Below are 14,259 nucleotides of genomic sequence, written 5' to 3'. Positions count from 1 at the left end.
CATATAAAATAAAGCATTTATAATACAAGCTGTGTTCATGGAGAGTAAATTTGAAGGATATCAGCCACGATACGTTATTGAAATTATTCGTGACGATCTCTGATAAAAAGCAGAGCTTAACCGGAATCGGCCGTTTGACAAGAATATTAAACGGTCGTTGGAGGCATCAAAAACTTCGGGCATCTCCGTTGTGCAAGAGCGTAGAGAGTAATATATAGGTAAAAGGTAGGGAGGTAGGTAGGTAAGGCAAGAAGGTAAGATCGGCGTACATTCAAACTCAGCGGAGTCTAAGCGCGAGTTCCGGGTGATCCGCTGACCTGTCGGCCTTTGCAACAACACTCTCACGCTCCTGTAACCCATACTCCCTCTGTATCGTCTCTCCGCTCTCCGCTTCGTTCTTTCTTTCTCTCCTACATACTCATTGTTTCACAGTATTCGATACTATAGTCCCGTGTAGCGCCGTTTGTAAACGTAGCCATGCTGCATTAGCATACGCTTCTTTCTTTCTTTCTTCCCCCCCGCGTCTTTCTTCAACCTTTTTTCTTTCACCGGGACCCTTTCCACGGCGACGACGACGGAAAATCTCCGCCCCGAGCGAGTTTCCCCTCGGATTTTACTCTCGATCAATTATGTTATCGTTTGTAACAACGATTTTTAATGGAGCGTAGAAAAGGAAAGGGAACGTTAGAATTAACTGGGGACAATACACGAGAAAAGTTACACGGCTATTATCCTATTCGATGAATACTTGTGAGACGCCAATTTACGACTAGTGGATTCGTTATAAGTAATTTTTGACAATATCCCGTTTTTTTAAAACAATTGTTATTGAGATAAAAAGGTTTCGAGTCGAAATATTTATGAATAATAAAAGCAGCGATAACGATACGATTGTGTCAGTAATATACCGATACACTGTATCGACTATGAGTATCGTAATAGCTCTTTTTATGTCCCATCTTATGTAAACTTTAAATTTTATTACGCATTGTACGAAAATAAAATTCATTTATCCTACATTATTATTGATCACAATATAATTTATTTTTAAACGAAGCTTACTGACATCGTAAAATTCTTACACTTCGATTCTTATAATTCTCTCCTTCGAAATGATTTCACTTTTTAATTGAATTTCTTGTTTCAGCTCTGAAAAATTGTCCGTCGGACTCCTCGAACATCCCAACCCCTAACATAGGGTTTTCAAAAGTAATATTCTTTATCTTGATATCGTATCTTATTCCTGACCCCCGGTTTCGCCGTACAATGCATGTAATTTTCCAGGCTATGTCCGGGTTCATAATGATGATGACCCAGCAAGGGAAACTGCTGTACATATCGGAAAACGCGGCTGAATACCTTGGACACTCTATGGTAAAGTAATTGCAAAGGCACGACAATTATGGTAATCGATCGCTTATAAAAATTGACGACCCAAAAAGGACAATAAAGAATTTTCCTTATAATTAAAGAACACGATATCTTTAGTGCCTGAATCAATCGTTAAGTCAGGGAGTTCCAATGAGTGCAATTAAATTTTTTATTATAAAACGTATTTTAGGAGGATTTGTTAATACACGGCGATAGCGTTTACGACGTGATCGACAAACAAGATCACATGGTCGTACAGAATCAATTGTCCAGAAACAGTCCAATTCCAAGCGATCGAAGATTATTCCTTTGCCGGATAAACGTGTCCAGAAATTCTCGACGGCAACTGCGGTTCGGCGATCAAAAAGTAGGTTCCTCTAATTTTCAGTACCAACACGTCTCTCTCATATTTCAACATTTACCTTTGTTTTATTATAACAAAAAGAAAATTTGTTTCGATTTTTATTTTCTAATTCTAATCTCTTTTTGTTGGCACGTTATCTGTTTCGTTTTCTTTTTAGTATCGTTGCTCTTTTTATAGGTGGTTCTAGTTGAAGGCCATTTTTTACCTTTTGTTCCTGTTTGTAATCGAAATGAATTTGTTTTCCTTGCCTCGTGCACGCCCGTCGTTTTGCCGGAAACTAGAGAAAGTATCGTGCAGGGCGCGACAAACATTTTCACCACTATTCATTCTATGGATATGAAATACCTTCATATCGATAAAACGTAATTTTTTTTTCTAATAACACGCGATCAAAGAATGTTCAAAAAGTCGATTAATTATTTTTTCAATTCTATTTACAGAGCCGAGAGCCATTTGGAATATACTCGCAACGAATTAGTGAACGTGTCGTGGTACAATTTGTTACACTGGGATTCGATTAGAACAGCGTACTGCAAACATCAAACTGGTAAATTGACAGAAAATTTTGGAACTCGAAGCGAATTCGTAAAAATGGCGAACACAAATTATTACATTGGAGGTATTCGAGAGCTTTCATATTACCTCTGCACGTTTCAGTTATCCAATCTGATCAAGAACGGTCCGCAACCGCGTTATTAAGACTTCAAAGCCGTTCTGGTCGATGGTTCTGGGTGCACTGCGTTTTGCAAGTCAAAGACACGTCAGAAGAATGTCAGCATCCAATTATCGTCTGCACCAATCAAGTTTTAAGGTAATTCACATTTTTAACATCCTTTGAATTGTTGTACTAACAATATCGGATGTGATTCATTTTTACAGCGATAGGGAAGCGGAAGTGATGCGTTCGAGCTCTTGGCTGTATCAGTATTCGTCTCAAACAAAATTCACCTACACGATTTGCTCCAGTACCCAAAACCGTAGCGTGCCGTACGCCACCGGCCAAAACAATCAACAACAAGACTATACTCGTTCACTGTCCCACAACAACGATCAGCAACACTCACCCGGAATTCGAAACTCGGATCAAGATTTGCACAACCCTTCTAAAACCCAGCTGAAGGATTACAATGCACGGAATCCACGGGAGGACGCGGAGCCGGTGGACATGTCGATCAGCAGCAGCGAACACGAGAACAGGAATGTTCACGTGAACGTGCAACACGGTCACTACGCGTTAAGCCAGTTCACCGACAGGTACAAAGTTCCCAATAAGAATTCGCTGAGCTTAAGCGGTTACCGGGCGAAGTTCATTCAGTGCCACGGCCAGTACAGCGCGGACACGCTGTCGCCCAAGTATTATATCACCGATTTAGATAAGGAGTATTGTTGCAACGAGAGGAGCAGCAAGCGGCTTCCGGCGAAGATGTCCACGGCGACGGGATCGATCGACCCGGCCGATCTGCCCATAGAGCATTGGAACTCGAGTCCCGTTTGGTCGGACACCCTGCAAAGGGTGCCGGACGTCGTACATCAGGAACTTAGCCCGTACGTAGCGACGCCCACCACGCCGGTCGATACCCCCGACTCTGAGCTACATCCGGAGACGCCGATTTTCAATTTCGATTGGGCGGCGGAGCAACACGTGCCGCATCTGAAGATCACGTTCCGCAGCTCGAACCAGGGGCCGAGGAAACCGCAGGACGTTCAACCGATCACGTTGCAGTTACCACGGAAAAAGGGCCAGTCGATGAGCGACACTAAAGACTTTCCTAAATGAGACTGTGCACAACTCGTTCGGTCGGTGCTTTGCAGTTAGATAGGCAAATATTTTTGTTTTCTTCTTAAGGTTGTATGAACCCGTATAAAGCATCAAAATTTTAACAGTAACTAGATGTTACACTAATGAAACGCAGTACGAGATTTTAGAAATTTTGCGAGACTATTAAGAAACTTATTAAATCTTGAATACTAATGTCGAATGATAGAATTTTGTACAATTCCTAATAGATAATTTAAGAATATTTTAAAGTTGAAATAATGTCAATTTCGAGAATATTATTTAAGGATGTATTNCTTTTCAGGCTTGTATTTCCTCAAGTCAGTTGTTTCTTCCAACTTCGCGCGTGCACACCAAATACCAGAAAGTTTTCTTTGGGTTACTGCTGACCACCATAAGAGTACATGCAAACTTTAAATCACTATAATTTTTCAAAAAACCCATGAATTGATTTAAAATTTTGCAGGTAGCTTGTTAATAGTAATAGGAATTGCTTCAAATATTGGACACAGCTTTTCATTACATGTCTTAAACTTTTGGCAGAAATCTTACGGCTCATACGACCTTAACTAGACGTATCTCTGGGCAATTGGTGGAAGGAATTTAGCGAGATCATGTTTCTTTTCAATTCGTATGATTTTATATTCTGAATTGTGGTAAATCTTTTTTTATGATGAAAGGGAATTATTATTCAAATATCATTAGTTCCCTGGATAATCCTACGATCTCGTTATGTATCTTTCAACACAATTGTAAAACTTGAGTATGTGAATAGGATATGAAAGTTAATGATACGCGTCGGTTGAGGGATTTTGTACAAATGAAAAATCTGATTGTTCTAATTTGCGACATTCGATCTATTGGATCAGTTCCTAAAATTTGAATGCTGAAAGACTTATCGATGTACAAGACTAGAGTTGATTTATTAATTATTAGTATAAAAATTGAAGTCCGTGCAATATATTGTTAACAAAGGCAATGTGATTTCGTCGGATCGAAAAACTATCAGTATTATATGAAATCCGCTTGCTGGGAATAGAGATTTATGGGTAAGATGCCATAAAGTATTAGTCTAATAAATAATGAAGAATATAGATATGAATATTACGCAATAGTAGGAAGCGTCGATCGCAAGAGTACAACAGTACCTAATTCTTTTTAGCGATAAATGAAAGTACTTAAACTAGTGTGTCTAAAACTTTGATAAGATAAGTTTTAGAGAAATGTTGACATATAAAGCTTTTTAGTGAATGTTCATACGTAACGATTATTTTAAACTATACGCGGACATTTCAGTAGCAGCATTTTTAGCACGTTCAGCGAAAGGTTTAATAATTACTATTAGCAACGAAGATCAAAAGGAGGGAATGTCCATTAATAAAGTATATTTATTTGAGTATTTAAATTGTATTTTACGACCGCTAAACTTTTCTGTGTTATTTTAAATATAAATGGAATACATGTACATATACACAGCCTTTCCTGGTCTCACTTGTCTCTACCTGTTACGATATTATCTGAGAAATTGTCATTAGTATAAAAATGACTTCTCAGTATAGAACTCTTAAATAGAGAAGCAGTTTTTATTGCCAATAACTGATTAATCATTGGACTTAACGAAAATTTGTAATACTCTTATCGTTTGCAAATATGATTCTATACAATTTTCTTCTATCTACAATAACTTAGGAATATAGTTGAGAAAAACCGGAAATTATAATCAATGATCGATTGCACGAGCGATGGGTCTGATAACAAATGTAGTTTTCTATCCTTGACATCTTATACTGACGCTATGTGCGAATCTTACCTGAACTTTACAGTGCACGAAGAACAAATGGCAGAACATAAGTACAGAGCGACTAACTGAGTGAGAGTGAGGGAGATGCAACCACAGCTGCTGCAGCAGTGAGTGCAACTGGCTGGGTGGTGGTGGAGGTCGCTCAACGGCCTTGACGGGGCGCGGGGCAGTTGCGCTCATGGCTAACGCGCGAAAATGTAAAATTACGTCGCTCTCGGTTCTACAACACGAGTTGCTCTACAATACTTTGTAATTTATTATATATTATAACAAAGAACAAGACGACACATAATATGCAAAGCAATATAAAAAATCGAAAGTAAAATGTAATTTATAATGCGTTTGAGCGATCGACGGTAAACGATTTTTGGTCATTGAGCCACCGAGGAGACCGTAGGTAAATTTTATTTATTAATAGATTATTGACGCTAGCAAAATAATTATTATACAAAAGTTGTAGGCATTGACGTCCTCTACATGAAAGGTCCTATGGATTATTCTTCTAACTCCGGTATTTAACTAATTAAATATGATTAATTGGCATTTTATTAATACCCCAACAGCTCACCGAGCTCACTCAATATTGCAGTAACGTTGCTGCACTGACAAAACCAGCTGTTCCCTCTAGGAAAATATCTGATTTAATTTTATGGAAACATATCTCAGCATTTTGCGATTCTCGACCAAATATGTATACATCTGGTGTAGGTACCGATTGTTCGAATTTTAAACTTTAAAATATTTTGTCTGTAAAGTTTTTATATTACAACCAGAACGGAAATTTCCTCTCTGATGCTACGGTGAAATTCGTTCGTGAATCGTCCACTTGGTGCAGCACTCTTCGGGAATCCCGAAATGCCGAGCGCGAGCACTCTCATTTCCTCTCCCTCTTTGTTGCTCTTTATAGTACATACGTACTAAGGAAACGTATGGCTTCCAAGTATAAGTATAGCATTAGTATATTGTGCGCGAAGGTTAGGAGTAGTTAAGCGATCAAACGTGGGTTAGGTGGAAAATAACACCTCCTGTCACAATGTACATACAATAATGTTGTAGTGACATTACGACGGTGAACGTGTATACGAGTAGATTTCAACATCCGTGTGATCCACTGCGGAATACATGGATGTTGCGAACGGACAGAAGCCCATCAGTGAGTCTAATTTTTGGAATTCGTTCATTGGAACTTTGCAAAGCTTTGTTTCGCTCCAAAATAAATGAAACATTTCGATATAGTCAGTTAAAGTAGCAGTAGAAACCTTGCTTTCACTTTTGGAAATTTGAAAACGCTGTCGAGCGAAACTTTTCGATGTATCGTTACCCGAACGTATACAAAAAATTAATTACATCCGTACTTGCATAACTGGTTCGAAAGTCGTGTCGCTTTGCTCAACGATTTACGAGCATTATTGTAGAATTTATTCGTGTATTCTTAAATTTAGGTGGGCAGCCTCCTGCCTCTGGTAGTTCAGGGGTGGACAAGGGAAAAGACTGGCAGATGGAATTGCTTATGGAAAAATTACGATCCAAGGCTTCCACGTTCAAATCCTTGGTGGAAACTGCCAAAAATTTACGAATGGCTATGCTGGTAAGTCTGTATTAAAATAAATACCATATCTTAAATTTACTCCAATCCTTTGCTCGTTCGAATAACAGGATAAAAGGTTCGCGATTGACAGTGCTGAGAAAAGTCAGCTGCAAAAATGTTTGGATACCCTGCAACATTCCATAAAAGTGACTTCTTTACAATCCATGGTGGAACGTCTGGAGAGTTTAACCAGACAATTAGGGTGAATACATATAAATTGTGAAATCTGTCGAGGAGCAGGGCCAGATGGTTTAGTCAATATTTGTTATAATTGGGTTACAGCTTAAAGTTTATGATGTCTGGTCCACCAGGCACGGAATTGTTTATCTCCTCAGACATGTTCTTTTTGGAGGTACTTCTGGAGCCGACTGGTGTAGTCAAGGATGTTAAGATCCATCATGAAGGGAAAAATGAGCAGCAGGTACAAATTGGAAATCGATATTAAACAATTTCTTTATATTATAATTCACTGTCATAATTACATTTAACGGTTCGCAGAGCTGTGATGTATTGGTGTCTTGTTTATCACGGGGAGACTTCCTGGATTTTACAGTACAATTAGAAGGTTTAACTTCGATATATCAATTGAATGCAGATAAGAAAGTGAAATGTAAAGCTTTCAGCGCTTTACAGTCGCTGGAGGCGGATCTGGGTATCCTAGCTCAATTGCAGACATTTATGAAGGAACCTTTCAATCTCGTTCATAAAAGCCCAGTTGGTTGGTATTAACGTCCTAATCTGCGATTCTATAAATTAAAAATAAGTTTCTGGTATTAATGATGAAGATACTTGTAGGAATCCTCGAGCGAAGGAGAGGCGGTCATGCGATGAAGCTGACGTACTTTGTTTCTCCGTACGATTTAATAGATCAGGAGAATCGTAGCTGTGATGCATTGAGTTCAGAAATAGTTATCAAGAGGAAGATCGGTCATTCTGTAACAGTTTGTATGGAGGGTTCGACTGCTCACAAGTTGCCTACATCTAGTATCATAACTGTAAATAGAAGTACTACGGGAAAAAGGTTCGTAATTTTCAGCGAGTCTCTCACTAATCATTCATCATTTATTATATCTACATTTTTTACTGGTCATTTTTTCAGTACCCCATCTTATGCTGCGTTAACTGGTACAAATTCGTCGGCATTACCCGCTTGTTTTGTATTGAAGCTGGCTAAGAAAATGCCAATGTGCATGGAACTAGTCCGTAGGATACAGAAAGTAACAGAGCTGGAGTGTGCGAATATATCTTCTCCTCATCCGTTGCTTAGTCTGATCGTTCAACACGCCAGCGACAGCCAACTGGACTGCCGGAACAACCGAGGACTTTACGTTGTACGTAGTGAATAATTAACCTTTAATTAATCAAGAATGTGCATTTTAAATCGATGTGTTCTATTAATAATATCTCGAACGGTACTTTTTGTTATAGACATTACCGGATCAACAGCATTGTTACTTCATGACAGAGAACAGGAGTATGGAGGGTGTGTTAGTATCCAGCATTCCTTTCACTCATCCGGCTCACGTTCCGCAGATCCTGGTGTTCTTACGTCAACAAGCGTTGTTCAATACTTTAATCGCGAGTTGTGTTAGGCCGATGGCCCGGCAAGACCCCGAGCACGCGACTATATTCGAAGTGAGCTCTCTATCGTGGCAGCACATATCGGTGAGTTTGGAGCATCCGTTCGAGGAGACGATGGCGACGGCGGAATTGGATTTAACGGACATTTCTGCGTTGAAATGCAAATTGTACGGAATAAGTATAACGAACACGGAGCAGACGTCAGACCTGACTGGGAAAGTTTTGCAAAAATGCTTGAGTATACCACTCACTATGAGAATCCTTATGAAATCATGGGAGAGTCGCGACTCTCTGACCACGATGAACAATCTGAACAGCGGGAACGGGAGCTACAACGTGAATCTCGGCTCCGGCAAGGATCAGAATAATCAGAATGGTTCTGGTATGCCCGATTTCACCAACGGCGAGGCGAAAATCAAACAGGAACCTGGTTTGAATAATGGAAACGGGGCTATGGGGAGGCAACAACAATCGTCACAGCAGCAACAGCAGCAGTCTTTTTTAGATGCCGGAACGGAGAATAGTATCGGTTTTCCGTCTTATTCCGGCCAATCCGATACCACGACTACTGCGATGTTGAATCCACTGCAACTGGGTGCGTTGCTTGGGCAGGCGAAGAACTCGATGTCTAATCCGATGAACGAACGTACGAAGAAAACGCGTAAGAGGAAGACCGCGGACGGTATTTGGCGGAGTCCTAAGAGGAAAGCAGACGAAAACGCTGAAATACTGTTGGAGAGTTCTAGTTCGGACTCGACGCCTTTAGGTACGCCGACCGGCGGTAGGGAGAATTTAAACGAGACCCGAACGTCCACACCGACGTCGGCTACGAGCTTAACCAGCGGTTTGGATTTTTCTAATTTGGACCCTACGGATATTTTGGGTACGGACAAGAGCTCCGATTACGACATCGATAACGAGAGTGAGATAACGGAGGTGCACGATCTACAAGACGTGGAGGAGTTGATCAAACGCGAGCGTAAGTCGAGGAAGCGAGAGGAGAAAAAGAGTCCGATTATATTCGAAGAGAACAAAACTCTGGTGCCGCCGTCAGTAAGTATAACGCCAATATCCAGCAGTAGTTTGGGTCAGACTACGAACTATAACTCCGTACTGACGGGAATGGGTTTGGAAAGGAGGCCTGGCATCGAGATAATACCGATCGCGTCGTCGCCACAGACCACGTTGCCGAGTTCGATCACGATAACGCCGATTGCCGGGCCGACGCAGTCGAAGGGTCTGACGGACGATCGCAGAGAACGGAAAAGTTCGAAGGGAAAGTCGACGGAGGACAAGGGCAAGTTGGAAAAGAGGCGGAAACGTAAAAGGGAAGACAGTCCTATGGGACCGCCGCCGGATAAGATACCGTCCAAGCAAGATCCTCTATCGAAACCCGTTTCAGTGAGCATAAAACCGACAGAGTCGCCACCGAATTTGAGCTCGCGGCCATCGTCACCAGCGACAACGTTACGAAAATTCAGTCCGTCTCCTACGCACCCGCTCGCTCTCGTAGGTAAGTCCAGCCCCACGTTGAAACAGTCGACGAACAAGCCGGTGCAAAGTCCGAAGCATTCTCCAGTGTACAGCAGTAGCCCGAAGCATACGCCAGTACCTGCCAGTGTGAGTCCGAAGCACGGGACGTCGTCGCCGAAGCACGGTAGTTCCGCGAGCACCGGCAAACCGAGTATGTCCGCGTTGAAATCCGCGGCGAATTCTCCTTCCAGTAAAACCGCCGACTCCGGACAATCCAAAATGAAGTCTTCTTCCTCATCGTCGAGCAAAGATTCCAATCGAGAGAAAGAGAAGAAAACATCGTCCTTAGCGTTCGGTGGATCGAGCGGTCATCAAAGCCCGAAGACCAAATCTTCCAGTGGTAAGTTGAAGCAGCTGGAATTGATACCTAGCGGAGAGACGCAGACTGCAGTTACTAGTAGCGGCGGTAGCACGCCGCCGTCGGGCAATTCGGAGCTGGGCAAATCCGCCATTGCGCAGCAGCAAGCGAAGAACAGGAAAAGTTCTTTAAGCGCAGTTATCGATAAATTGAAGAACGCCCAGCACTGCACGGACGATGGTGGCAATGGCGGAGCCAAATCGACATCCGGCGGAAGCGGCAATTCCACCGGACAGAAGGAAAGAAACGTCGGAAGTTCATCGAACAAAATTGTGGAGGGGAAGTGTATCAGCAAAAATTCGTCTATGGACACAAAGAACCCAGCGGAGTACATCTTGAAACACAGTTCCGATGGAATGAAGATAACGATTAACAAAACTCGCACAAAGGACTCTAAGTCCGGAACCAATATCAAACTGTCTTCATCCTCGACGAACGTCGCTACTGGAACTTCTACGAGTTCGTCCACGTCGTCCGGGTCCATGTCGGGAAATGGTTCGCCGAAAACGCACACCGGTTTGAAGCCAGGTGTAAGTTCTGGCCCTGCGTCGAAGAAACCTGCATCTCAAACGTCCCCGAAATTGTCCGGCTCTTCTTCCGGATCTGGCAGTGGCAGCACGAACAAAACGACTTTGCTTGGACAGAAAATGTTGCCTACATTGAAGTCCACCTCAGGATCGAATTCTGGAAGTGGTAACGGCGCGGGAGCGATCAATGTCGCCAGCGGCGGCAGCAGTGGTATGCTTTCCAAGGGTATCATGTCTTCTAAATCCTCCTCGAGTTCGCCGAAGACGACGAGTTCTGGTGTTACGGATCTCAGTCGGAATCGCGACAAATCGCGATTATCGAAGTCCAGCGAGAAAAGCATATTTCCCTCGAAAGGAATCGGAGATACCAGAAAATCGAGTCCATCAGGATTGCGTGAGGAGAGCGAGAGCGAGAGAGCTTTCAAACTCTTGGCCGCTCACGCTTCCATGTCGAACTTATCGAATTTGCCTAATTTATCGTCCCAACTGGTCGTCGAAGGTTTCATGAAGCAGTTAGACACGAAATTTCAGATACCCAAATTATCCGCCAGAGCCAATGCCGATTCTAGCGAGAAGAAGTCCGATAAACTGTCGATGATGCCTGACAGTGGCAAAGTGTTGGACAATCTCGGGTCAAAACAGACGACGGAACCAACGGGAAAATTGCAGACGAATACATCGACGGCCGTTTCCAAGCCGACGTTGGACGACCAGACGAATCAGGGTAGACGGGATCACGTACAAACGAAACCTGACAATCTGTCTATGTCGGGCGCAGCCTCCGTAATAAATCTCGGCACTGACAGTGCTAGCAATCTCCTTCTTCCGGCTTTATCGAGTAGTAGTTCGCACGATATGGATATTCCTACGAATCTCTCGATGCAATCGACCGAGAACGAATCCCGCGACAAGGAACCGCCAATGAATAGGAGTAATACGCAATTTCTAAGTAGCAGTTTAAATTCCACTGCCACTAGTAAGGACGATTCCAGCGGCAGCGGACCAGGAATGACTGTTCTTCCAAAAGGATCCGATGTTCAGACTACCACCAAGCCTTGCGTATACCCTACAATGATAACGACCGGCACCATAACCAGCGGAAACGGTATGACCACCGCAAGTTCCGGTAACGGATCCTCGGAGAGCTTGAACCTCAGTATCAAGCCTGTGGACGCTGCGATGACAAAGTACAAATCCGATGAGAAAAAGCAACAACAACAGCAGTCGCAGCAGCAGCAGCAACAACAATCGCAGCCATTGCAGCAACAGCAGCAGCAATCCCAGCAGCAAGCGTTGCAGTCGCAACAACAGTCTCAACAACAACCGCAAGTTTCGTCTTCTGGAGGAGCGTCCGTTTCCTCATCCATGGGAACGTCGGCATCCTCGGATGTACCGCCCGGAGCGATAAAAGCGCCCGGTACGGAAATAATGTCGACTGCGTCCCAAGAGGCTGCCGAGATGCTGCTGGACTTCTCCACGCCGAAGGACGTAGCCAAGAGCTTGAACTTTACCAGTATACCAGAGAGGGCGATGACTCAGGCAGCGTCGGTACGCAGGAACACGCCACCGCCGCCGCCACCGGCTTTCCCGGCGAGTCCCTCCGTCAGCGTACACATCGTGAAGAGTCCTGCACCCTCGCCGAGAGTGATCCCGCCCTCCCCGCATTCCGCTTCACCGTGCATCACCGACGACGAGTTAATGGACGAGGCGCTGGTCGGGATGGGTAAATGAAGATTACTAAAACTCTAGATTCAATTTTATTCGCGATGGGTACAATGTTGTTCCGAGATGCTGGCACACGGAGTTCGATTACTTACTGCTGCTGCCTCGGTCCGCTGGAGCTTTTATCGCGGTGCACAGCCTTGAAAGGCCATCCAGTTTATTAGCAGTCCTCGAGTTGAGATGAATCATTTCTCAGACGATTGTTGCGGGTTTTTATTCAATTTTCTTCTCTTACTTCGCTATAGTCAATCGTGGAGAAAGGATTGAGGGAAACGCGAATATAAAACGGTGTGTATTTTAAGATTCTTAAAGAATATACGTTTTTTTATTCGTGTTTCTCTCGATCCATCCCAAAGTTCTCCCTAGCTATTGACCGAAACGACAGCGAAGGAAGAAAAGTGAATAATCGATGAAGATTCGAAGGGATAAGACTGCTCAGACTCAATAACAAGCAGTGGTATCACGCGGAAGTATAAAACTCGTGCACAACGGAGAAATCGAGGCCAGCAATAAAATTATTGCTTGTATATTTCTAACGAGAAAAATAAATGAGTGTGAAAGAGTGAGATAATAAGTAAGTGTTCGATGTGCGAGGAATAATATAAGCTATTACATAACGAGTTATTTTCGATAGAAATCCACGTTGGACAATATTTATAAGGACACCGTGGCACGGGTTTGCGGTATTAAATAGGCTGTTTGCCATCTCTATCTTCCCTAAGTTATTTTATCTTCAACAATAAAAATCCAAAAGGAATAGCAATATTCTGTTCCATTAAACGAACTTTTTAATAGTATACATATGTGTATTATTATTCGTTCACATTATATAAAAATTACAACAGATTGAAAGAAATTATACATTCACGGACATTTTCACGAAATTATACATTCACAGTATATTATACTGTAATTTAAAACTGCCGTATAATGGAAAAGAAAACGTCAATTTGATTGAAATTATTAGTTAAAAAAAGATTTTAAAAATAGTATTATACTCTGGAAATGACAAGACTCGAGATATTTAAATAATTCGAATTTGGACTTAACGAAATAATTACAGTGTTCATCTAATTACAAATGCTCTAAGTTATATGAAACAGGTTGTTTTGGGAACGTCGTGACTATGCAGAATTTTGATGAATAGCCGCGAGAAAGGGGGGCCACGTAGCCAATTATCGAGTCTTTTATTCGTACCTTCCTCTTGCACTCGCTCCCGTTGTTCTTCCTTGTAACAGTGTTCCCTGACGGTACTACAACGAAGAAAATCAGTGCAGACTTGTTTTCACGTTTTAAGTGATTAATTGATTCTCGCCCGGATGTGTACGCCGAAATAACATTAGCTAAAACAAATTTCATTCGCCACTATAAAAGAAAGACGCTGAAACGAGAGAGAATGAGAGAAAGACACTGTATTTATTTAAAAGAATTTGCAATTCTAGTTAGAATTGATTCAATGTCTTTTGCGATGTCTTCAGTGTTTTAAATCTGCGATAGAAAATCGTGAAAGAAGGAAAGAGATAGTAGGTACCAAGTGCCAAGTAGAAGTAAATGAAATACAGGAGACAGAATTTTAATCCTTTGTGATGCGATCGTCGGATGCTTTATGTTGTTAATTTGACAGAATTAGCAGATTA

At 42.3% G+C, this 14,259-nt stretch overlaps 2 protein-coding genes across 2 annotated transcripts in view; both read left to right on the top strand.

Annotated features, from left to right (window-relative positions):
- The window catches only part of dysf (neuronal PAS domain protein dysfusion), a 5,546-nt gene extending 1,817 nt beyond the window's left edge, over positions 1 to 3,729 (top strand). Inside the window, exons 3-9 of the mRNA XM_018025586.2 lie at positions 1,148 to 1,209; positions 1,285 to 1,374; positions 1,562 to 1,738; positions 1,913 to 2,097; positions 2,176 to 2,282; positions 2,393 to 2,546; positions 2,615 to 3,729. Of these exons, the coding sequence (XP_017881075.1) occupies positions 1,148 to 1,209; positions 1,285 to 1,374; positions 1,562 to 1,738; positions 1,913 to 2,097; positions 2,176 to 2,282; positions 2,393 to 2,546; positions 2,615 to 3,512 (1,673 nt within the window). The 3' untranslated portion in view covers positions 3,513 to 3,729. The remainder of the gene's footprint in view (positions 1 to 1,147; positions 1,210 to 1,284; positions 1,375 to 1,561; positions 1,739 to 1,912; positions 2,098 to 2,175; positions 2,283 to 2,392; positions 2,547 to 2,614) is intronic.
- A 2,489-nt stretch (positions 3,730 to 6,218) lies between these two features.
- Positions 6,219 to 13,333, top strand: MED1 (Mediator complex subunit 1). The gene is made up of 8 exons (XM_018025613.2): positions 6,219 to 6,466; positions 6,756 to 6,901; positions 6,970 to 7,103; positions 7,184 to 7,322; positions 7,400 to 7,619; positions 7,697 to 7,922; positions 8,001 to 8,232; positions 8,330 to 13,333. The coding sequence occupies exons 1-8, from the start codon at positions 6,436 to 6,438 to the stop codon at positions 12,629 to 12,631; spliced, it is 5,430 nt and encodes a 1,809-aa protein (XP_017881102.1). The 5' UTR covers positions 6,219 to 6,435; the 3' UTR covers positions 12,632 to 13,333.
- The last annotated feature ends 926 nt before the right edge of the window (positions 13,334 to 14,259 follow it).

Source organism: Ceratina calcarata, unplaced genomic scaffold (assembly GCF_001652005.2).
Source record: "Ceratina calcarata isolate Rehan_Ccalc_2016 unplaced genomic scaffold, ASM165200v1 scaffold363.2, whole genome shotgun sequence".
NCBI lineage: Eukaryota > Metazoa > Arthropoda > Insecta > Hymenoptera > Apidae > Ceratina > Ceratina calcarata.
Note: the sequence above shows the minus strand (reverse complement) of the source record. Positions and strands in the feature narration are given on the sequence as shown.